Consider the following 24493-nt stretch of genomic DNA (forward strand, 5'->3'; position numbering starts at 1 on the left):
AGAGAGAGAGAGAGAGAGAGAGAGAGAGAGAGAGAGAGAGAGAGAGAAATAGATTCATTCTGTAAGTTTTGTGACTCTAGAGAAACCTGACCAATAGCACCCTGTTCAGCATCAAAGCAGACCTGGTCACCAACTTCTCCCAGCATCCCTCAGTCCTTATCTGTTACAGGATACTCCTGGCTGGCATACTTGGCTCCCTAGCCTGAACTCACCAATCAAGGGTACTGGGCTGTTTTTCCCTATATAATCCAGACATTTTGATTACCTGCCCTTTTTTGTACTTTTGGCTTCCTGGTTACTGCACCAGGTCCCCTTTCTCCCCTCTTCCTTCTCTTCCCCCTCTTCCCACAGGGCACAGCTAAGTCTGGTCATGACCAAATGAGCCTCCCCCGGACATCCAGGGACTGCCTCTACCTATGTTCGACCACATAAAACAATAAACCTTCTCCTCCACCATACCTAAGAGCATTCATGTTTCCTTTTCTTTTCCTTTTTATTTCTTTTTTATTCTCTTGATATTGCTCCAAAGACCTAGAATCATGAAAAGGTCTTTAAATAAGACTGCACGATCCTACTTATAAATGGTTCTGTAAACTTTGATCTCTAGCCATCAAGCAATAGTTACTGAAACATTATAGGATCTTAGCCGCCCAGTATTGCTATCACTTGGAATAAATTACTAAGAAATTCGGGAATCTTTGCCAGAGAAAAACTCTAAATTACATGGGACTAATACACAATAAAATAATGTTCTATGTGCCTATTTTTCAAATGAGTTTTCATACATCAAAAAGCTGCTAATTATGACTAATAACCTTTTGGCCCCCAAACTAGTGATAACTACAAGTCCCATAATGCAAAGCTCGAGCCTGAACCTAGGTTACCCACAGTGCCTCCTGGGAAATGAAGTCTTTTTGTCACCTACTTGGCAAACCAGATACTGTAGCCCCACTTCTCAGAAAGTCGCTTTTAATAATAAAGCAAGTGACAAGCCATCGATTCCCTGGGAGGAAATTAGATTTGTTCTGGCTACTTCAGAGGCAGGGACCAACAACTCTAGTGCGAGCCTCCGGGGGCGGCGCCATGCTGTGACGTCACTTCCTAGAGCCGCAGCCCCGGCCGTCCTCCCTCTCTCCGGTTCGCGGGAACCGGGCTGGGCGGCTGAGCACAAGCACCGAGCAGCTGCCTCCGGGTGAAGGTCACGTGCGTCATCCCGGGGAGGAGGCGACCTGCCGCTGTCGAAGAGGAGCCGCCTTCCGTAACCTGAAAGCGGGGGCCGCAGAGCGCGCCGAGGTAGGATGCGGGGACACCTGCCGCCTCGACGGCTGGCGGAGGGTGCGGGGCCGCTGCGGGACCCCACGTCAGCCCTGACCTTCAGTCACCCTGGGGGACTGGAAGCGCCGAGCGGAGACCACACCGCCCTGCCATGTCCCCCGGGACTGCTGCCACCCACCTCCCGTCCAAGTGAGACAGGTAGCATTGGCGCATCCTCATGGGGGACAAACGTCAGGCGTTCCCAAGAACGCGCGCGACACGCCCTCCGCTTGGCTGCTCCGGCCGGTGGAATTCCGGGGTCCACGCGTAGGCCGTCTTTGGCAGCCCGGGGCCTCAGGTGACAGATGTCAACCGCTGGCGCTGAGAACTCTGAGAAGTCATTCTCAGTTATCCTTTCTTCTTTTTTCTTTTTTTTTTTTCTTTTTTTTTTTTTTTTTTTTTTTTTTTGGTGAGGGGGGTGCGTCAGGAAGAACTCAAGAGGTGAATCAGCAGCTGGGGGTTCTTGAATATTTGACTGTAAGGAAGGTTCACTGGCCACACGAGGTTAAAAACCCTGTTTCAGCATCTTCCCAAGGGCAATATAGTTGAGCAAACGAAGCTGGGCTGGTAGGTTCCCTGTTGCTGTGTATAAACCTGTCATTTCTAGAAGTCAGCACTTCAGATTTTAGAGTTTGTTACTTAGTGATGGGATGATAAATAATTACCTTTTATAGTACAAAATGACTCTGACACAAAATACAAACATCGTTTTGGGCCCTAGATTGAGAATTAGTCATCTAGAAACTAAAACAAAATCCTAATCCTTTAATCTTGTTGATTGTACATCTTGATTAAATTTTGTTCAAAATTCATTAACTTGATCAAATTTATTTTTAAATCTATTTGATGCTAAGTTTTATAAAATGTTGTCTTCAGAACAGTTGTTGCTGGCTTGGTGGTTTAGGTGCGTATCCCTGCGCTCGAGGCTGAAGCACGAAGATCAGGAGTTCAAGTCTATCTGGACTTCTTAGCGAGTTCACAGGGAGCATCTTGGTAAGTCAGCAAGACCCTGTAAAGCCCAGTGTGTGCTCTTCGCGCTACAGTACGGTCCGCTAGCCGCTAACTAGGCTGGAGATTTAAAAACATACAGAGACACTGGGACACGGGTCATCCTTGAAACAAGAATGCCCCCTTTACTGTGTTCAGGGGCAGCTTATATAGGGCTCTGGCCACGCCCCAGCTCTTTCAGCTACAGACCCATCAGAACCCATTCCCCTGCCATCAGTGTCTCGTGCTCAGAGCAGCAGGCTTCAGAGCAGAGGAAAACAGTTGTTTATAGGAAATTCAGGGTCTGGTGGTCTGCAGTCCCCAACAAAACCCCAACTAAAAATTAAAAACATTTTTTGAGAAGGGTAGAGTATCTGCCTATCTTTTACAAGTCTCTACCAAAATAAGAGTACTTTTTTTTTTTTTTTGGTTTTTTGGTTTGTCGAGACAGGGTTTCTCTGTGGTTTTGGAGCCTGTCCTGGATCTAGCTCTTGTAGACCAGGCTGGTCTCGAACTCACAGAGATCCGCCTGGCTCTGCCTCCCGAGTGCTGGGATTAAAGGCGTGCGCCACCACCGCCCGGCTATAAGAGTACTTCTTAATACATACTACTAGGTTTGTGATTGACTGTGATTAGCATGCTTACGTCCTTGGTATATAAAAAGGCAATGTGAATGATTTTTCCTTTCTGTTCCTATGCTGTTCTTGTAGTACTCTCAGATGACAACAATCTCTTATTTTAACTCTGTTGGGAGGGTGTGTTTGTATGTGTGTTAGGATTAAGTCCATTTGAAATGAGTATTGTAAAAAATGGAGAAATGAAAGAAGGCAGAAAAAAGAATTCCATGTATTATAAGGGTTAAGAAAAGAGAAATTGAGTAAGTTGGTTCTCTTTACCTTGCAAACAAGAGTCCACAGAAGTAATTCAAATTAAAGATATCAGAAGTATATCTTCATAAAATAATTGAGTACCACAAATTTAAAAAAAAAGTTTTCTTTTGTAGTATATTTTAGGTAGAACACTAACCCTTCAATATTTCCTTCTCATTTTAGATAGTGAATTTCTAAGAAGAAAATAATGAATTGCATAGTGGTTGTCCTTTAAGGGTTGGAGTCAAAGGTGTGCAGGTTTGTTGCCAAGGCCAAAGAAGATGGCAACCCCTTATGTCCCAGTTCCCATGCCAATAGGAAACTCAGCTTCTGGTTTTACAGCCGGCAGAAATCAACGGAGTTCTTCTTTCGGTAGTGGCTCCACAAGCTCAAACTCTTCCAGAGGCCAATTAGAAGACCCAAATATGGGTAATTTTAAGCAGACGAATGTTCAGGATCGGATGGATAGTACATCTTCAGTCTGTGGCAGTCCTCTCATCAGGACCAAATTTACAGGCATAGATTCATCCATTGAATACTCTGCTAGACCCAGAGACACTGAAGAGCAGCATGCTGACTCAGTGAACTGGGAAGAGAGACCTTCTACACCGACCATTCTGGGTTATGAAGTTATGGAAGAGCGAGCCAAGTTTACTGTAAGTGTTGCTTCTGCACAGAGACTGGCTGCCTGTGTCCTTAGGCGTGTGCTCTTTTAGACGGTCCCGTTCTTCACATTCTTTACCGTAAAGTTCTGTGACTTTTACCCAGCAGACATAACTCGGTAACTAGCACATAGATAAAGAAAAAGAACATGGTCTGCATACTTAGAGCACCTCATGCTCCGTGACAGCCAGTACCCACTCACCCGCTGCTTTTCTGGTAGTCTCAGTTAATTTTGCCCCATTTTGTCCTTGACTTAATGTGGCTGTTGAGCATGTACTCTTTAGGATCCAGTGTTGTTTCAGCATTATGCTTGTAGGAGTCACCCTGAAGCTTGCATAAGTTAGGTAGCTCATTTTTATTGTTGGCAATACTTGTTTCTTAGGTTCTTCCAGACACTACTGCTGTGATATTAGTGTTGATCAGTTGGGAAGCACACGTACACATTTCCATTTGCAGTACACTTAGGAGCAAAGACCTAGTTTGGAGGCCCAGCCGTGAAAGAGACTGGTGAGCTGTGCTCTGTAGGGGTCGCGCCACTGTAGTGTGTGGGATTTCCACTCCTTCCACACCTAACTAGTGTGTCACCTTTTCTCTTCCTTCTTAATTTGTGTATTCCAGTTTAGCTAAGATGTGAGTTTTCTTACGTAGCTAACGTGGAGGCACATGCCTTTAATACCAGCACTTTGGAGATTGCAGATGGATCTGTTCATGGCCAGCCTGGTCTGCAGAGGGAGTTCCAGGACGGCCAGGGCTATACTGAGAAACCTAGTCTCGAACTCTTCCCCCCCCCAAAAAAAACATCCTCTTTAGCTATTGGATATTCTCTTATACATCTCCATTTTGCTGTTCTCTGCGTTCTATACGCAAGTCCATTTTCAGATGTGTGTGTTGTGACTGTTCTTACTTTTCCTTAGGTCGTGTGATAGATACAGCCGTAACGTGCCCCAGTGTGCTGTTCTCTTTCCTTACTAATAATTTTCCCCTCATTTCTTACGATGTTGTCTCACTGTGTAACCCGGGCTTTCTCTGACATGCCCTTCTGCTGCCATGGCTTCTCAGATGCTAGGATTAGGCCATGTCTACTAAGCATAACTCTGCCTAGCACTTTTTTATAATTTTTGCCTCCTCTAATGTTTTTGCCCAACGTTTTTTGTTAGATCTTCCACGTTTTACATCAGCAGACCATCCAGGCACAATTCTTATGTCCATGTTATGATGAAAGGCTAAGCCGTTTCTATTTTTCTGGGAAATCTCTTAATCAGACTTTTACTTAAAAGCGCTTTTTCCCAGTGTTGCCTATGACATAGTTCATAAAGGTGAGTCCCTTCTATGCTCCATTTTTCTGTCTTACCAGTTCCACAACCCTGATTAGTACAGATTTAATACCCAGTGTTTGCAGCACTCATGCCGTTTCTCGGGATGGCCTCTGCTGTGTCTACCCTGTGCACTGGTTTTCTTAGGTCTGCAGATCAGCTGGACAGAACCTTCATCTTCACCTAGCTGATAAACCATCGACTTTAAGTCTTCAATAGTGTTTTGTAGTTGCCGATGCAGGTCTTGTGGTCAGATTTGTCTGGTATAGCTGTTTGATACTCTTAGAGGAGATCTATATTTATTTGTTTTCTGGTTTTTAGCTACTTTTTAAAAAAATATCTGTCCAGTTCTAATATTTTGGGGTATTGATTCATTTGTTTCTTTTATAGTACTTTCATACAGGGTTTCCCTATGTAGCTCTGGCTGTCTCTAAAACTCACTGTATAGACCAGGCTGGTCTTGCACTCATACAGATCTTCCAGCCTCCGCCTTCCAAGTGCTGTTGTTATAGACATGGGCCACCACAACCAGCCTAGTTTATATACTTTAATGTTGTGTGTTTATGCGTATTGGGCTGTATGTGTTTTTCATTAACCCTGACACACATTAGATCAAAGAGTTTGTTTTTGGATTTTCTTGCAGTAAAGTTTTTTTTTTTTTTATGCTGATGGTTCATGCTGTTAACGTATGCCTAGAGGAGGGGACCTCCAAGAAAAACTGTTAAAATTTTTGAAGAAACAATCTAGTATAGGATGCAGTTGTCATACCACTGGGATAAGATGCAAGTCTGTGTGAAAGCATCATTCATAATGTTTCACCAATTATGACCTGATGGCTGTTTCTTTAGTTTGACCCGCCCATCTTATGTAAGAATGTGTAGTCATTGAGAGTCTGCTGGGGGCTGGAGAGATGGCTCAGTGTTCCCGGTTTCACTTCCTAACACTCGCATGATAGCTAACAACTGTCTGTAACTCCAAGATCTGACACCCTCACACAGATATGCATGCAGGCAAGGCTCCAATGCGCATGAAATAAAAACAAAAAACAAAAAAGTCTGCTAGGGGTGAGTGTTTGGTCCACCTAGATTCTTGTTTTGAAGCCTAACCTCCACAATGGTGCCGCTAATAAGTAGAAGCAAGCTGGGGGGCAGCTCCAGGAATAAAAGCGCTCGCCACCAAAGCTGATGGCCGTCACTTATTCCCGGACCCTCATGGTAGAGGGAGAGAACGATTCCAGATGTTGCTGTCTGACCTCCACACATGTGCTGTGCATTTTATCTTGGTCATAGTTTTAAAAATTATTTTGGTGTCTCCATCTCCATGTATTTGATTATCTAAATGATTCCATATTTCTTGTGTAAAAAGTACTTGATATATCAAGTAAAGTTTTCTAGAAATGTTTGACCTTTTTGTCTTCCCTCTCTCCTCCCTTCTCTCAATATCGTTTTCTCTGTATCTCTCCCTTTCTCTCTTCCTAGGTATATAAAATACTAGTAAAGAAAACCCCAGAAGAAAGCTGGGTGGTTTTCAGAAGATACACTGACTTCTCTAGGCTGAATGACAAAGTAAGTAGTCAGTAAATACCAAGCTGCCTCTCAGTTGTGAGTTAGGGATCTGTTCACTGTCTTTGTGGGTTCATAGGAAATCATAGACTTCATTTCACTGTAAGAATCTTCTATGTCATCTGCACAGTTAGCTGCGTATTTATAAAAAAATTGTCCTAATATAGGTAGTAAATGTTTAATGTTTTCTGTATGATTATATAACCTCAAAAGTTTGAGAAAAATCTACATAACATCACTTATAATTAAAGGAAAATGAACAAAAGTTTGTGGTGTTAGTATTAGTTCTGTTACTGCTGACGCTTTTAAAACTCTCCCGAAAGTGGCTTGCAATGAGGTGTGGGTGCTTTTTAGGCCCAGACAAGCTCACAGCCAGTCGTGGGCCAGGCTGGACTCTTTATCTGGCGTCTCAAGGGAAGAATCAGCTTCCAAGCTCATTCAGGCTTTGGTCAGAGTTTAGTTACTTGATGTTGTAGGGACAAGTCACTTGTTTGATTGCTGCTGTCTTAGGGCATGGATCTGTCCGTATTTGTGAGTCCTCCGTCTTCAGAGCTGCAGGGACTACTCCGAAGCTGAAGAGAAGATATGCAGAGAGCTAGTTATATAGTATTTAACAGTATGTATGGAATCAGAAATGCAAATTACAGCCGCAGTGAATCCACTCCTTATGCACAGGGATGACTAATGAGAGAAAGTGGAGAATCCCATGTGCAGGCCCTGGAGCAACTGGAATGCCTGCAGCACACCTGGGAGCCACCAAGAAGCACATGCAGAAAAAGCCGTAGTTGGTTTCATTATCTTAGCTTGTTTGGTGAATAATTTCATTTAGTTAATGGTTTAGAACAGTACTCAATTTATGTCATTGAGTTTAATGTTTCTCTCTCTCTCTCTCTCCCTCTCTCTCTCCCTCTCTCTCTCCAGTTGAAAGAGATGTTTCCAGGCTTTCGATTAGCACTTCCTCCAAAGCGCTGGTTTAAAGATAATTACAATGCGGACTTTTTAGAAGATAGACAATTAGGATTGCAAGCATTTCTTCAAAACTTAGTAGCTCACAAGGACATTGCTAACTGGTATGTAACAAACTGAAATAAGAGATTATAAAATCATTTCAAAAGCCAATTTAAACTGAAGAATAATTTAGGAACAACTTCATATAAGCACATAATGGAGGGCGGGGATTTAATTATTTCTTTCAGATCTCTACATGGAATTTCCTTGCTTTCTTTCAATGAAGGAATTTATTTGTCATTTCATTTGTATTAAAGTTTTAAACATGAAAGGAAACTCTATTTTTGTATCCTGCATGTTAGATAAATTCTGCATTTAAACAAAAATGTATATAGTATTCAACTTTTTGTTAATGTAACAATAATTTTAAGGCTAATATTTTTATGGTAATATAAAAAAGTAACATAAAAATTAGGAAGTTAGATTAATACATGTAGTAAAATAAATTTCTGGAAACATTGAACAGCGGATCAAGATTATTATTTTTTTTTACTTCTGAATATAAGAAAATCCCTAAATGAATTATCTTGTTGGACGTATTTACATTAGTAGAAAAATTAGGACTGTTTTACAAAAGCTACAGAGAACATTTACAGTGAACAGTAGCATATGGTACATGTCTGTGGCTGTTTTTGCTGTTCAGATCATGATGGAAAATAACCAGAAACCCTGTGTCTCTTCTTCCCTTTGTTCTGCTCCGTCTTTGCATGTCACCTTCAACCTTGCACACTCTGCATGAGCACCTGCTCGTCAGGGCGGGCGGCCTCGGCCTGAGAATGGCCTTCAGACGCATTGGTGTCTCCCCAGACCTGCCCTCACGACTTGAGTCTCTCCTCGTGTTTAGGACCCACTCACACGTGTCTACTTTTCCTGTGTCGCTGCCATCTCCGTCTTCCTGCAAGCAGGTCTCCGCCTGAATTGCTGTAATCTCCTTGCCTGCCTTCCCCTCGTTCACTCTTCCTTCTGTAGTTAACTGCAGCCTCTCATGCTTTTGCGACGCAGTTTGATGAGGTCATTCTGGTTTCAGCCTACTTGACTGTCTTTCCATCACGGATTCGTTATTTCTCCATTCTCTGTACATCTGCCGTATCCATCTCCTTATCTAACATTATCGTGCTCCTTTGTCTTCAACTATGTTTCCTAGAAAGGCAGTGTTTCAGACGTCTCCTCTCTGGTAACTCCTATACATCACAAAACTTTCAACACAGATGCACTTCATTAGGTAACTGGCTTTCTTGACTAGCCCCTTGCCTCTCCAGCACAAAAAACAAGGTCTCTCCTTCCTCATAGTATTTGTAGGAGGCCATCACTGGTTTTAAAGTTCTCTCCTAGTAGTTATGTAGTGAACTTCTGTTTTTCTAGGTAGGATGATACTAGCTTTGTACCAAGCTTAAGAATGAGAAGATAGCACTTTAGCCATTACCAGTGTAATTTTCATGGCATGCCCATTAAGAAAGGCCGGTTGTTTCTTGACTTTTACCATATTTTGGTTTGCAAAATATTTTTTGATTATTTGGTTCTGTTTCTTTCACCAGATTGTAAGGTTTAGTTGTGTGGTTATTTCATTATTATGCAATGTGCCATGCTAGCACAGTGCAGACTCGGTCAGCTCTCACAATCTCTTGAATAAGTGAATGCCAAACCTGTTGTTAACTCTATTAGAAAAGAGAAGTTTGTACAAATGAGGCAAAATACTTGTGTGTGTATATGCACAGAAATATATATATTTACATTTTTCAAAATGCAAAAGAAGAAAAGTTATTATTAATGCCAGAACAAAAAAGCAATAACAATAACTGTTAAGTATTCAAATCATAGAAAAGGTGCTTGAAATTTATCTTACACTATACCATAAAGGAACTGTAATAAAGAAATCTATACACGCTTGCTCTTTTCTCTTGCCCATATTCAGTAAACCTTTGTACTGAAAATGTGCTAAATTATACTCTGTGGACCACTTTAAGTAACTTTGCTTACAATTTGCTTTTTAAGAAGCAAAATGTAACTTATTCAGATGCATAGATTTCAAAATTACCAGGACTAGATTTCCGTCATTAAAAGTTAGGCATTGCAGCCAAATGTGGTACAGAAGCCTGGGCTACCAGCTCTTGGGAGGTGAAGGCCAGATGACTGTGAGCTTGAGGCCAGCCTGGGATGCGTGCAAAGGTCATATCAAAAAATAAAATAGATGAAATAAAGTAGATCAAATCTACTTAACAGGAAAAAGAAAAAGATGTAGGTCAGTAAAGAACATATGCCTTGTATACACGGAACTTTAAACCTTAGAACTGCAAATGAAAAGAACAGAAGTAAACTGGATGGGATAGAGCATGCCTTTAAACCCAGCTCTTGAGGCAGGCAGATCTCTGTGAGTTCCAGGCCAAGCAGGGCTATGTAGAGCGAGCCTGTCTCAGAGAGAGAGAGAGAAAAAAGAGCATTAGTTCCTCTTGCACAGAGGGCTTGCGGTCAGTTTCCAGCCATCTATTAAGATGGCACAAGTCCCTCTTCTGACCTCCATTGGCAGCAGGCTCATAGCTTACTTACTTACATGCAGACAAATCACTTAAATGCACAAAATAAATCTCAAAACATTTTTTGAAAGATTACTGAGACAGCACATCTCTGATCATTGGTAGTTGCTTTTCTTAATTTACAAATGTGCATTTCAGGAAAATTAAAGTTTCTTAGCCAAGTAAGATGGTGAAAGTATTCTTTTTCTTGGCATCTTAGAGGATTAAAATTTACAAAGTATCTAGTGTACTTCAACATTTATTCATCTAGGCCTATTACTGCTTTTGTTTTACATCATCAGGATTCACGGAATCCAGTTAAGAAGTTATATTGATTGAAAATGAAATACTTTTGTTTTATGACAAAGTACACATTAATTTTGGGGGTATTATGTAACATGTAGCTTACAGTGAAAGAGGTTTCTTTAATTGTTAACGCATAAGAAGGATTATTTATCTGTCATAAGGGTTAACCCCATAACTCCTCGGTCTCATGTCTGTAGAGAAATCGGGCTTCTGTTTGAGTAAAAGAAGGAAGTTTGTAAATTACAGCTCTGTCTAATGAAGATTTTTAAAGTAGAGACATTAGAAGGGAGGAGCAGCACTGGAAGGGAGGGAGGAGCAGTACTAGAAGGGAGGGAGGAGCGGCACTGGAAAGGAGTAGGAGTACTGGAATGGAGGAGCAGCACTGGAAGGGAGGAGCAGCACTAGGATGGAGGAGCAGCACTGGAAGGGAGGAGCAGCACTAGGATGGAGGAGCAGCACTGGAAGGGAAGGAGAAACAGTACTAGAAGGGAGGGAGGAGCAGCACTGGAAGGGAGGGAAGAGCAGCACTAGAAGGGAGGGAGGAGCAGCACTGGAAAGGAGGAAGAGTACTGGAAGGGAGGGAGGAGCAGCACTGGAAGGGAGGGAGGAGCAGCACTGGAAAGGAGGGAGGAGCAGCACTGGAAGGGAGGGAGGAGCAGCACTGGAAAGGTGGAGCAACACTGGAAGGGAGGGAGGAGCAGCACTGGAAAGGAGGGAGGAGCAGCACTGGAAGGGAGGGAGGAGCAGCACTGGAAAGGAGGGAGGAGCAGCACTGGAAGGGAGGGAGGAGCAGCACTGGAAAGGAGGGAGGAGCAGCACTGGAAGGGAGGGAGGAGCAGCACTGGAAAGGAGGGAGGAGCAGCACTGGAAAGGAGGAGCAACACTGGAAGGGAGGGAGGAGCAGCACTGGAAGGGAGGGAGGAGCAGCACTGGAAGGGAGGGAGGAGCAGCACTGGAAGGGAGGGAGGAGCAGCACTGGAAGGGAGGGAGGAACAGCACTGGAAGGGAGGAGCAACACTGGAAGGGAAGGAGGAGCAGAACTGGAAGTAGGATCTGTATGTTTGGAAGGTAAGGTTGAGTTTGGGGGTCAGAAAAAAATGTATGAATCAAAAAGGAAGAATTCAAAGATGTGTAGTAAGCCTAAGGCTGCCAAAGATCTGTTTTGAAATTCAAGGTCAGCTTCTTAAAACTGACATGGTAGCTGCCTGCTCTGTGTTTGCATCCTCTCTCCACCTTCCAGGACTGGTTCCTCTATAAACATAATGCCTGCTTCCCAGCCTGTCTGAGGCTGAATTCCTTGCAGCAATTCTGCCATCGGGGGCAGTGTTCCTGTTGTGCTCCATGTGCAGGACTCCACGGTCTCTTCCGTGTCAAGTCGCGTAGCAGAGGGAAGAAAAATTCACTGTTCAAAGTCTTCATTGTACTTGAAAGTATAGGAGAGAAGAATCTTTCCCTTTTGCTTTGCTGAAAAGAGAATAAAAATTTCCGACAAAATGTATACATTTACAAAGAAATGTACAGTGATGTACCATATACTCAAGCACACAGGGAATGAGGCAGGAACATCTCAGTTTCCAGACTAGCCTGGCCTACACAAAGGCCTACACTGTTTGTCTGTCTGTCTGGGATGCTGGACCGTTGGCTCAGGGGTTAACGGGACTGACTGTTGTTCCTTTGGAAGAGTTCCACATTCCAGTGCCCACAGGGCAGTTAATAACCATGTGTAACTGCGGCTCCCAGAGGATCTCCCAGCTCTTCTCTTCTCTGAGAGCACGGTGTGCATGTAGTGCAGACAGATACATGGGCAAGCTCCCGTATACAGCAAAATATCAAAAAGTTAAACATAAGTGTATCTTTATTATTATATATAAATAATTGCCTATCCGTTCAGTCTCCTCTGTCCCTTCGGGTGAGCATGTGCACTGAACTCTCCAGGAGCCAGAGCGCCTTACCACGCAGCTGTTGTCACTGCACAGCTGGCAGCACTCAGTGCATTAGAACTGCTCCAGCTGCGACAGGCGAAAGTGGAGGAAACGGGAAAGGAAATTAAAACTCCTAGTTTAAAGTGCTCAGAATATTGTTTCCAGGTCTAGTTACAAAACACTATTTCCATGATAGTGGGATGTATTAGAATTTTTACCCATTTAAGAAATTTTTATTTAGAGCATATTGTGTGAAAGTCCGGCTTCACTAAGATGAAGTAGATGTCAGTCCTGTATTAAATCTAAGTGAGAACATGTGCCCCCTGAAGTGAGAGTGGAAAGAAGTGTATCTGTTAGCTGAGGAAATGTCAGAACCTATGACAGGATGACATTTGGGCTAGTCTCTAAAGAATTAATGGTATTTGTACCATGTTGGAGAGAGTGAAGAAGGGTTTGCCAGAACTTTCTAATCAACTGCAGCAGTAAAGCCTAGGGTCATATGTTGGGAACAGCATGGTATTTGGTTTGCCGGAGCGAAGTACAGTTATTTGCACAGTCTCAGAGTTTACACGCGGCTGTTTTCTGCCGTCTCCCACACTGGCTCACCATTATGCACCATAACAGTGTGTCACTATTCTCACGAGTACGCCACATCCTCTTTCCGGTGTCTTCTCCTTTTAAACTCTTAAATCTACCAGTTAAACCGTAAGAAGTCCTGTGGAAAAAAGCTCTCAAGACCCTAACAGCAGATCTGTCAGAAAAGGGAGAGGTGGGTAATGAGAAGCTTCTACGGTTAGTGCTAGACCAGCTGAACCGTGAAGCCCAGGAGGCAGGTCAGGGTGAGCGTGCTGAGCCAGGGCGACAGCATGCGTGAGTGGAGGCAGGTGGGCTGAGACAGAGCTCCAGGTCAGGACGTAGGCTGCTGCGGTAGAGGAGGAAGAGTCACACTATTAAAGGACCACCTAGAGTAGAGGCTCTAGTGGGCTAGAAGTATCCGGGGAAAGTAGTCAGGATCTAAGCCCCCTTACCACCCTTTCCCACTGCTTGAGAAGCCTCACAAGCTCCCACTGTTCTCCACTGTGATTGTCTCTCCCACCTTGATTCCTCAGTCTTCACCTTTAAGGGTATATTCAATAGCTTGGTGTGTATCTTTTCATCTGAAATCCCTCATTGTTGTATGATACTTTGATTGTGTTCTAACAATAAAGTTTGTTTTGAATGAGAGAGTGGAACCACTAGCTGACCAAATTTAACCAGGTTTTGGAGGACTGAGGAAGTAGTAAGGCAGGGCTTAGTGAGGATCTCAGCCCTTTTTTGGAGGAGGGAACGGAAGAAGAAGGGAGGTCACTGGTGGCTTCTCCGCAGCTTCTCTGATTGTTCGGGTTCTTACCCCAATATCTGACTCCTGAATTTTTATTGATAAAGAATAATTAGTTAAACGTGTCACCTCTTAAAACTTTTATGTAATGGCTTCTGTGTCAAATTTGGTATTTCTATTTTAATATACTTTCATTTAATTTTTTTTAAGAGGCAAAGTCCTGCTTTATAAGCCAGACTGGCCTGTAGCTTATAATCCTCCTGCCACAGCCTCCCGAACACAGGTGTGTGCCACTGCACTTGGCTCTTTAATTGATTCTTATTTGACCTTTTAATGAGTTTAGGCCTTGGTTTTATGGGTTTTTTTTTTCTTTTAGAATGCAAAGTGAATTGTAAAAAAAAAAAAAGAAGCCCATTTAGCTACTAAACTACTAATCTTTCAAAAACTGGCAAAGTCTAAGGAAATAAATTATCTATGAAAGGAAATAAGCAACAAGAAATATTAAATATCAGATGAAAGTTTAATAATGGGGTAGTTTATTAGGAGCATAGATTAGAGGTACAATTGAACTCTTAGAGAACACTTGTTTAAGAGAATAAAAGAAAGATTCAAGTTAGAGCACAGATTTTCCTGGATGTAAAGACAGGGCTGAACTGTATGCAGCAAACTGCTTTCTCTTGAGTTTTAAACTGATTTCCCCAACATGCTAACAGATGGTCTGCCATGGGACAGGGGTCAAGACTTCCCTTGCTTTTCGGTTCCTGGTTTTCAGATTTTCTTGTCTCTCTTTCATCCATGAGCAGTTTGTTCCTGTAGCTCACTTGTATCTGACTGTAGGTGTTTGTTCCTGTAGCTCACTTGTATCTGACTGTAGGTGTTTGTTCCTGTAGCTCACTTGTATCTGACTGTAGGTGTTTGTTCCTGTAGCTCACTTGTATCTGACTGTAGGTGTTTGTTCCTGTAGCTCACTTGTATCTGACTGTAGGTGTTTCATAGAAAGAGTGGCTGGGTGGGAGGAGCTGTAACTGCTACACCAGAGGCCAGCAGTCCTGCCCTACTCTGCGCTCTTAAACCAGGGGCAGTATTCTAAGCTGTAACTCCTCCACCAGAGGCCAGCAGTCCTGCCTACTCTGCGCTCTTAAACCAGGGGCAGTATTCTAAGCGCCAGAACTTGATAGTCATACATGCAGATTGAGTGTGTTCAGAGAGAAGTGTCCTCCAAAAAAAGTATTTGGCTTAACCAAAACATAAGACAAAATAATTTTCAGGTAGAAAGGGACACAGATTTAAGGTCCATCTCTCCCACTTGTACTTGGTGACACTGTAAAGATCATTTTTCCTCCTAGACTTTGACACCTTCCTGAGATAGGGAGATGTCCTGCCCAGCAGAGCTGCTGTGCATTTGAAGCGCTGTGGTGCAGTCAGTGTCAGCGCATTGGTGCTGCTCCTAGAAGACGTTCAGGAAGCATTCGGGAGATGGAGTACGATCCTTAATGCTTGCTGTCCAGTTACTGTGAATGGTCTAAGAATGAGTGAAGACTCAGAAGTAGAAGCCTGGGGCAGACAAATAAAGGAAACAACTGGTTCCCCACAGGGTGGTTTCTGTAAACACACACACACACGTAGAACACACTTGTGGTTGCCTGAAGCTTGAAAGGGACAAAAACGTAGCAGGTGGTTCTACATCACTGTCGATCTTCCGTGTTCATGGACATTTGTCTTTTCTCAGCCTCCCTAGACATGTGTCCTTCTTCTGGTATTATAAAGCTTTAACAGTCTTGAATTTGCTTGCCATCGGCTCCTTCTCTCTGTTTTCGGACTTCATGTTATTAACACTGCTTATTTATATTCCTATTTTTCTTTTTGGAGAACTCTCACTTAATACCCAACTTACCTCTTCATGATTATAGTGACACGGCTTTGTCATTGGAAACGTCTCGGGACTAAAGCGACCCCAAGTCCCATTCTCTTCAGTGCAGGGTAGCATCTCCTTTATGTAGGGTGGCAGTTAGTCATGATCCTTTCCTTTACAAAAAGCAAAAACCTGTAAGCTGCATGTATATGCCAAGTTAGCTCTCAGGCCCAGCATTGCTGTTAGAAAGAGGAGGGCATTTTATTGTGAGGGAGTTGATGATCCACCTTTTTAAACCACTGCTGATAGAAAGTAATATACTTCATTATATAAAACATTTAGTAATTAAGGATTTTTTCTCTTAATATCTGGGGGAAATATGTATATAAATAATAAACATAGCAAGGGCGGTCTTTACAGTGTTTCAGACTTTGGAAGCACTCTGTGGAGAAGGGTGTAAGGAAGAACTGCTTTTCTTCATAGCAAGGCGACGGGCTCAGTGCCATACTGATGCTGCTGAAAGGCAGAGTGGGCTGCCCAGGCTGCTGCCCTCCGCGTTATTCTGAATTGTGTGTATTGTGTAACAGGAAACTTGTGATTCTTATTTACATTTGTAGGTCCTATGACTACCATAATGCCTTTGTATCTTTCATAGTTTGATATTTGCATGTGGCTACTTACGTGAAGACGCGTACATGAATCGCTTTTTTATATATTGTCTACAAATTGTCTGCCTCACACACTGTATAGCGCCAATGTAACTTTTGCTTTCTGCTGTCTTTTATAAACTTATTTGTATGCCAGCTAATTTTTTTACCTTTGAAAAGCCTTGCAGTGAGAGAATTTCTTTGTCTGGATGATCCACCAGGTCCATTTGATAGCCTAGAAGAAAGCAGGGTAAGTGCTGTATTATATGTCACGTGAAATAGGAATAGATAATACAGTACAGTTACTACACTGTTTCTTGGATGGATTAGCAAACAGCAAAATATTATCACTTCAAACTACAGTGGTTTTTATACAGACAGCTTTTAATGTTTAGTCAAAGGTTACTTTCATGGAAATATGTGGTCCTGGTTTAATGAAAAGATAAAACTTTGTACGTGGCATGTAGTAATAAAAATCTGAAATCCTTTCTGCTATATTTTTACTACAAAAAGATTAATGAAATGCTACAGGAATTTGCTTGAATTGGCATGTGATTTTATGATGGTCATTTCTTTCCAAGTGAGGAACCTGCTGTTAGACTCCCCTGGAGCTGCTCTTCTGCAGTAGACAGGGTGGTCTTGTTAGCTATTCAGCTCATATTTGATGGTACTCAGATTGCAATAATTGACACATTAAAGTGGCCCATTTCTTGAAGCAATAGGCTAGATTCACAAAACAGATTTGGCTATAATAGATTAGCTGGAATTTTATGCAAGTTTACCCTCAAATGTTTAATGGCATTGAAATGAAACAGATTTAATTGGTAGGCTTGCAGTTTTGTTCAGCTAAACTATAGCACTTCTTTGTGTTGGAGTAAACGCTGTAGCTGTTTAAACAGCTTATTTAAGGAAAATTTCAAAAGCTTTGCTCATTTGTTGTTTTGTCATTTTGTTGTCAAATATCCAGCTTAGTAGTTTTTAGTATTCATACAGCTGTGGCACCATCGCCAAAATCCAGTTTTAGAGGATTCACATCACCTCAAACATTTTAGTCTGCACCTCAGCCCAAGACAATCTGTAATCTGCTTCCATTCCCTACAAATTTGCCGTTTCTGTTTGTTTCATATATATAGGTTCATGCAATAATGTGGGCATATCTGTATCTGCAATGCACGTGCAGTATACATAATCATTTGTATATATGATGTGCATGGTAGAGTTTATATACTTTAATCTTTTCTACCTTCACTTAGCATGTTTACAGGGTATTCCATTTTATAGCTTCTATCATGCGTTTTTATGCTTCTATCCTTTTATAATGTGTGCACCAACTTACATTTCCCCCATCACCAGCTGAATGATACTTAGTGTATGCAGTTTTATACCAAGTCACACTATGGACAACTTCTACACACATGCACGCTCTCCTTTCTCTTTAGTGGTTTGCTGGGAAAGGAATTGTTTTCTTGTTGCATCCTAACATCTAACTTTAAAGAAACTTTTCTGAACAAATGGACTATTTCACCTGAGTAGTTTCCACTGGTAGTTGGGAGAGCTTCTGTTTCTCCATTCCCTCACAAACATTAACAGTAGACACTTCCTTTTCCCCCAGGTTGCTTTTCTTCCAGCCCCTTGGATGGGTCATTTCATCACCTTACCTTCTCTGTCGATCTAAATGAAAACTTAGCCTTTATTTTATTGCCATTGCTATGATGTGATGGATACTTTGCTTTGTCTCTGACTTTAATAACCTGATTGTGATGAATCCCCAGGAGGCCTTGTTCATCTCTGCCCTTCACTGAGCTTCCCGGGCCTGGAGGCTACTGCTTTACCTCAGCTGTGGAGGTTTCCTAAGAAGTTGTTTTCAATCCCATACTCCCTTCTCCCTGTGTCTCCCTGTAACTTTCATTTTGTTGCATAACTCTGAAGTGCTGTTGATTTTTCTCAATTATTTTTACTCAAGTCATATTTTTCTTTGTTTTCAAGATTGGATTATTTCTGTTGATTTGTTTTTGAATTCGGGGATCCACAGTTCAATCTTGTCAGGTCTGCCATTGAGTATTTCTTACTGATTTTTTTTTTAATTTTAGTCCTTGCATTTTTTTTAATTCCAAAATTTTAATTTGCTTCTATTTGTCACTCTTTCTTATTAAGATTCACTATTTAGTGAGAATAAATACACCTTTAATTTTTTTCTGGCTTTAGTGCATCTAATGCACAAGCTGCTTCAAAAGTCATTTATTTTGTATACCATTATTTGAGGTCATTTAGAGATAGTTTCTATTAACTGTTGTTTTTCCCGAGAGTGCTTGGGGTTTTTTGGGTTTTGTCTGTCTGTTTCCTATTGTTTTATTAAATACTAGATACTTCAGGAGATGCATTTAGCAGCCTTGATCTGGTTTCTGCTCTCTAGATTGTTATTGGTCTCCACATTTAATAACTGTGATATTAGTCTCTGCAGCATATGTAGTCAATGGATTTGGGCTCGTTTTGTTATTTTGACCTAGAATGTGTTTGAAAAGTTTAAGTTTCAGTTTAGGTACACACAAAACAGTTGGCATTACTACTTTTCCTGTTCATGGAGAGAGCTCATGGTTTCTGTTCCTTTCAGATAGAGTGTTCTGCCTTCTTCCAACACCGTTCTTAAACATTTTTAATTTTTACATTTTTCCTTTTTACAAAAATATCTTTTAAATATTTTAATTCAAAATATGCCCTGACTTTTTTTATCCTACTGCACGTACTGGCTTTGGGGGAGCCTAGGCAGTTTGGATGCTCACCTTACTAGACCTGGATGGAGGTGGGAGGTCCTTGGACTTCCCACAGGGCAGGGAACCCTGATTGCTCTTCGGGCTGACGAGGGAGGGGGACTTGATTGGGGGAGGGGGAGGGAAATGGAAGGCGGTGGCAGGGAGGAGGCAGAAATCATAAATAAATAAATAAATAAATAAATAAATAAATAAATATGCCCTGACTAAGTTGAGAAAGAATGGAGTTGATTTGAGCTGAGATTTTTGAAACTCTAAAACTATTGCATAGGGACTGGCTAGTTCTTTGGGAAGGAGAACTGATGAATTCATTGCCAGTTTGGTTGGAAAAACTAATGGACTAAATCACCAAAGCTATATTAAGCCTGTGCATTCAACAAGGCAATGTAGACTGTACCTCCTAGAATTTTTCTGCGAAATGAATGTAGGGCCTTAAGACTGCGTTTAAAAATGAGTATTTGCAGTCACAGAAGATTGCATACCTCACATCCATCATCCAAGGCAGTTTGGGTCTGGCTGTTTCCTAAGAGCACAAAGCGTTTTGAGGTCTCATTAATAGGAGAATAGTTCCCTCAGCACACTTTTCTAGTGATTATTCTGCAAGCATAGTCTCTAGGGACACCTTTCCTAAGATAGCGCTCCCTTGTGGAGATGTAGGGTGGAGTGTCTGTCAGTTGACACATCGGCTGTGTGTTTTCCCAGCACTCCTGTCCTCATTCACCTAAAGTATTAGCCTTTTGATTCTAGGCTGATTTTCTTGGTGTCCAGCTGGCTGTTCTATGTTAATGCCTAGATAGTGTTCTGATACAGTTGTCCCATTACCATATTTCATCATATTTCCTGTGCTTTTTATTTAACTACCCTCCAGTACGCAAATGTAATCTTTAAATTATGTTCTGATAGTAAAACTTGCTTTTCTGTATGGGTGAGCACTCATCCCAATACCACTTATAAAGTGTTCACCTCCGTCACTAGTCAAGTCTTCCTGTCTCATGAGTCATTCATCTGGCCTGTTCGAAGCCAGTCAGTCCAGCTTCAGTTAGCTATCTCCTCCTGCCAGTTCTGTATAGGCAATTATAGTAGCTTTAGAAGCTTAGAGTCCAAAGAGCAAAGGTTCTCACCCATGTTTGTTTGTTTGTTTTCATAGTTGCCTATTTATTCTTCCATGTGAATTTGATAATCAGCTCGTGAATTCCTTGAAAATCCTATTGCATTTTACTTGGGAATATTCTTCAATAAAGGTTTTATTACTTTTCTCCTTTAACTTCCAAGACATCATTAATTTCAATAATTCTGTTAGTAGTTGCTGTTTTATAATCTAAATTTTTGTTATTAAATTGTTGGATTTTGTATGTTTATGTCACATCCCTACTGTATTTTTGTAGATCCTTTTGAGTTGTCTGCATATCTCATTGTATCCTTACAATACTGATAGCCAGTTTTTTCCTACTGGTCTTTAATGTTGTGCATGGCATTTTTCTGTATTATTGTGCTTGCTAATATATCCTTAGAGATAAAGTGAAACCATCATAGCAGGCATACTTTACACTTCTTCCTAACCTTGAAGAAACTGTGACATCATGAAATGTTTTCTGTAAGGTGTTGGTAGCTGTGGTTTGTTCACTTGTTACTGTCTCTTCGTGGGTTAGGAAGTTATTCCTAGTTTGCTACATTGTAGGGTGTACGTATCTGTATCCTGTTGATGGTTTTATTACATATGTAAGGATAACTTGTGAGCGGTCTTTAATCAACATGAATTATATTCATAGATTTTCAAATGATAATTATTTGCCGGAGAAAATTTCATGGCGGGGTGGAGGGCAGCGTTCAAGGCAGGGTTTCTCTGTGTAGCTTTGTAACCTCTTCTGGAACTCGCTCTCTGTAGCTCAGGCAGGTCTTGAACTCACAAAGATCCACTTGCCTCTGTGTGCTGAGTGCTGGGATTAAAGACATGCACCATCACCACCCGACTGAAAATTTCATTTTTAATTGCTGAATTTAGATAATGATTTTGTATCAAATTCCTGAGTGTATTGTTATTCTTTCTATCTATTGTTGTATCTGGTGTTAGGATTATTTTGGTTTCCTAAGGTCAGGAATCATTCCTTTCTCTGTTTTTCAGAGCTACTTGAGTACTGTTAAGAGCTTTTGTTATTGGAGTCTTCTTAGAACTTGTCTGAAAGACTAATTTGACTGATAATTCCTTTAGTTTATCAGATATAACCGTTTCTATTGTTTTTAATAAATGACTATAGTTTATTCAGATTATACTTGGGAAAAAAAGTTTTGTGTTTCTTATAGAAATCAACAGCTTTTATGATTTTAAAAATAAAGCCATGTAATACTATTCTTCATTTTCTTACATGATATTCTATTACTTTATCTGTAATTATACATCCACTTTCAGTGCTCCCTACTGTGATTATTCTCAAGGAAGAGAATTTACAAGTACCCCTGTGTATGGGAATTACAAAATAGCAGTAATCTAAAAAGATAAGCATGACGAAGAAATTGCTTGAGTTTTTATATGTATTTCTTTAATATCTGTGTTCCTCTTTAGTAATGTTTATAAAAGGGTACTGCTTCAGTACATAATTTTTCTTTGCCTGCATGTTCTTTATAAAGGCATTCTGTGAGACTTTAGAAGAGACAAACTACCATTTACAGAGAGAACTACTGGAAAAGCAAAAGGAGGTGGAATCCCTGAAGAAACTCCTCGGGGAGAAACAACTTCACATAGACACTTTAGAGAGCAGAATGAGGTGGGTCATGGCACATTCCCTCCAGTCCCGCAAGCTGACTCCTCACATTGTAGGCCCAGTGGCCTCTAGATCTGAATGTGACTTAAGAAATTTCTGATTCTGCATGCCCTGGGCTCTTGGCCTACTTTCTTGTAAACCGATTAGATGTAGGAGGCTGAACATTTCAGGATGAGAACGCTCAGGAGCTAGAACTCTGACTGTTGAGAAAGCTGGGGTTTCCTCCTCACTGGTATATACTAATGCATGTGGTGGGAAAGACTCTCAGTTATTACAGCTGCTGAGTTCACTCTTGAGTCCTCATTCAGCAATTTACTAGCCGCTTGACTGTGCAGACTTAGTGGCTGGAGACTAAGAATGCTGCGTGTTTTCATGACAGCGAAGGCACACCTGTCTTATTCAGAAGAAGTAACTTTGTGTTGTAATGTACTTCTAGAACATTGTCCTTAGAACCTGAAGCATCACCGTATGTGTCAGGAGTAGAAGGTCGGCAGATCCTAAGGGTGGAATCCTCTGTACTTCAAGTCAGTCGGGATGTCTTGGATGAAGACTCTAGGTATATAATTGTCTTAGGGTTTCTGTGGCTATGGTGAAACACCAAGACCAAAAGCTACTTGGTGAGGAAAGAGTTTATTTGTCTTGCCTGTTCATCATTGAATGGAGTCAAGACTCAAACACGGCAGGAACCTGGAGGCAAGAGCTGATGCAGAGGCCATGGAGAGGAGCTGCTTCTTGGCTTGCTTCCTCTGGTTTGCTCAGCCTGCTTTCTTACAGAACCCAGGACTGCCCAGAGGTGGACACTACCCTCAGTGGACTGGGCACTTCACTATGATCATCAACTAAGAAAATGCCCCACAGGCTTTCCTATAGCCCAATCTTATGGAGACATTTTCTTAATTGAGGTTTCTCCTCTCAGATGTTTTTAGTTTGTGTTAAGTGGACATAAAACTATCCAGCACAATAATGTTTAGTTTTCTACAGCCTGCACATTTCGATCCAAAAAGTATTCTTCATGAACTTTGTGTTACTAGATCATGAATCTGCTCATGGAGAAAAAAAGAAAAGAAAGATATTAAAGTACCCTAGTTTCTTCCTAAGAAGTGAGTTGGCTGGCTCTCCAGTCTTTCCAAATTGGCAAATTGCAGGCCACTGTGAGACTTTTCTTGGGAAATCAGGTAGAGGCCAGTGAGGTGGCTAATTGAGTAAAAGTGTTTGCTGCCAAGCCCGACAACTGGCATCCAGTTCCTTAGTCCCACCTCAGTGGGAGGAGAGAACCAACTCCCTTAAGTTTTCCTCTGACTTCACACATACAGGGGCATACACGCACGCACGCACACACGTATGCACACACTCTCTCTGAATGAATGTAACTTTTAAGTGAATAGCATGTAAGGAATGACACCTAAAGTTCACCTGTGATCAAGATAAACTTGCATATACATGTACACATAGACACACAAGTAATTTCTGGTTAAATATGTAAAGACTTCACAATAAATGTGTAAGTAGCCTTTCTGTGAGAAGATAGCAATAAAGTGAACGCATGTGTCTGCCCTTGTCCACTTCACTGACGTGATCCTCTTCTTTTACAGAGCTATTAATAAGCCACACTTCAACCCTAGAGAAACCAGAAGTACAATCGCAGACATAGAGGTCGCACAGTTGGCGTACAGTGTCGAGGATGACTAACACTGGTGACGGGCTCTCCATCTCAGCAGGTTGCTCTGAAGAAGACTGGAACAGAAGAGAGCAGGAGTGCACGTGTATAAAGTTTACATAAAGTTTCCTTTTTTAAGTTATTGGAATAAGAACTATATTCATGGCTGCTTTTAACTGTCTTTTCCAATATTGTATTTACTACACTGAAAAAAAACTATTTAGAATTGTTATCAGGGCCCATATTCTTAAATACTTCACATAAATTATTACAGTGTCTTGCCTGTATATTGCTCCAAGCTCTACTGTGTGTGTGTGTGTGTGTGTGTGTGTGTGTGTGTGTGTGTGTGTGTGTTATGTGTACTTGTCTTAAATCACCAGTTATATTAGGTGAAAACTAATTGCATGTTAGAATCTGGGTAATGTTTCTATTTCGGACATGATATAGGTTTAAATCAGTGGACACCATAGGGAAGATAAAGATGAATCAGTTTGAAATGTTGCCTTGTCTATCATCTCTAAATAAAAATTGCTTACTTGAAATGTTAATACTATTTTAAAAAAAAAAAGATGACTTTCTAAAGCCAAAGATAATGTGTCTTGAAGATCTGTAATTAGATAAGCAAAATGATAAAATAGCCTTGATTTAAATGATGATTAATTAATGTCAAGATACTTACTATAAGTGCCCCGATTTATTAATATCTTATACTTGGATATTTTCTGCATAATCCAACTCAATTCTCTACCCATTGGTCCAGTGGAGTTTGCCTCATTTGGAACACTACCTCTTTGTACTAATCAAGACATATTCTTTTCAAAATAGATTACAGTTTTGAGGCAAGTGAGTTACAGAAAAAGAAAACAAAATAAATAACCATATATACTGCAAACTCCCCAAGTAGCTTGACTCCTGGTGTCCCATCTGTATTTCTCTGTGTGTGAAGATGTTATGCTATATGATGGCTGATTTCATTTATAATGTATTTAGCCAACTGTTGCACTTTATGATCATTAAACTCTTTTGTGCCAAGTTCAA

The 24493-nt window shown here is 41.2% G+C and overlaps 1 protein-coding gene across 3 annotated transcripts; it reads left to right on the plus strand.

Moving 5' to 3' along the window:
- The first annotated feature begins 1118 nt into the window (after positions 1-1118).
- On the plus strand, positions 1119-24493 carry LOC121432378 (sorting nexin-16-like). 3 transcript variants are annotated; one of them, XM_041630308.1, is made up of 9 exons: positions 1119-1293; positions 2191-2307; positions 3354-3826; positions 6625-6711; positions 7630-7778; positions 16452-16521; positions 21665-21801; positions 22235-22354; positions 23391-24493. In XM_041630308.1, the coding sequence occupies exons 3-9, from the start codon at positions 3452-3454 to the stop codon at positions 23485-23487; spliced, it is 1035 nt and encodes a 344-aa protein (XP_041486242.1). In that variant the 5' UTR covers positions 1119-1293; positions 2191-2307; positions 3354-3451; the 3' UTR covers positions 23488-24493. The 3 variants fall into 3 exon arrangements, with proteins under 3 accessions (XP_041486242.1, XP_041486244.1, XP_041486245.1); XM_041630310.1 differs by having other exon boundaries at positions 2196-2307; XM_041630311.1 differs by lacking the exon at positions 22235-22354.

This window comes from Microtus oregoni, unplaced genomic scaffold (genome assembly GCF_018167655.1).
Source record: "Microtus oregoni isolate MIOR12 unplaced genomic scaffold, Mior012 000034F_ref0000314, whole genome shotgun sequence".
NCBI classification, from domain to species: Eukaryota; Metazoa; Chordata; class Mammalia; order Rodentia; family Cricetidae; genus Microtus; species Microtus oregoni.

Excerpts from the sequence above, each read along its gene's own strand:
- LOC121432378 (XM_041630308.1), top strand. The coding sequence starts at position 3,452 with ATGGCAACCCCTTATGTCCCAGTTCCCATGCCAATAGGAAACTCAGCT. Across the intron at positions 7,779-16,451 it reads CACAAGGACATTGCTAACTG|CCTTGCAGTGAGAGAATTTC; the intron begins GTATGTAACAAA and ends ACCTTTGAAAAG. Across the intron at positions 22,355-23,390 it reads GTCTTGGATGAAGACTCTAG|AGCTATTAATAAGCCACACT; the intron begins GTATATAATTGT and ends CTTCTTTTACAG.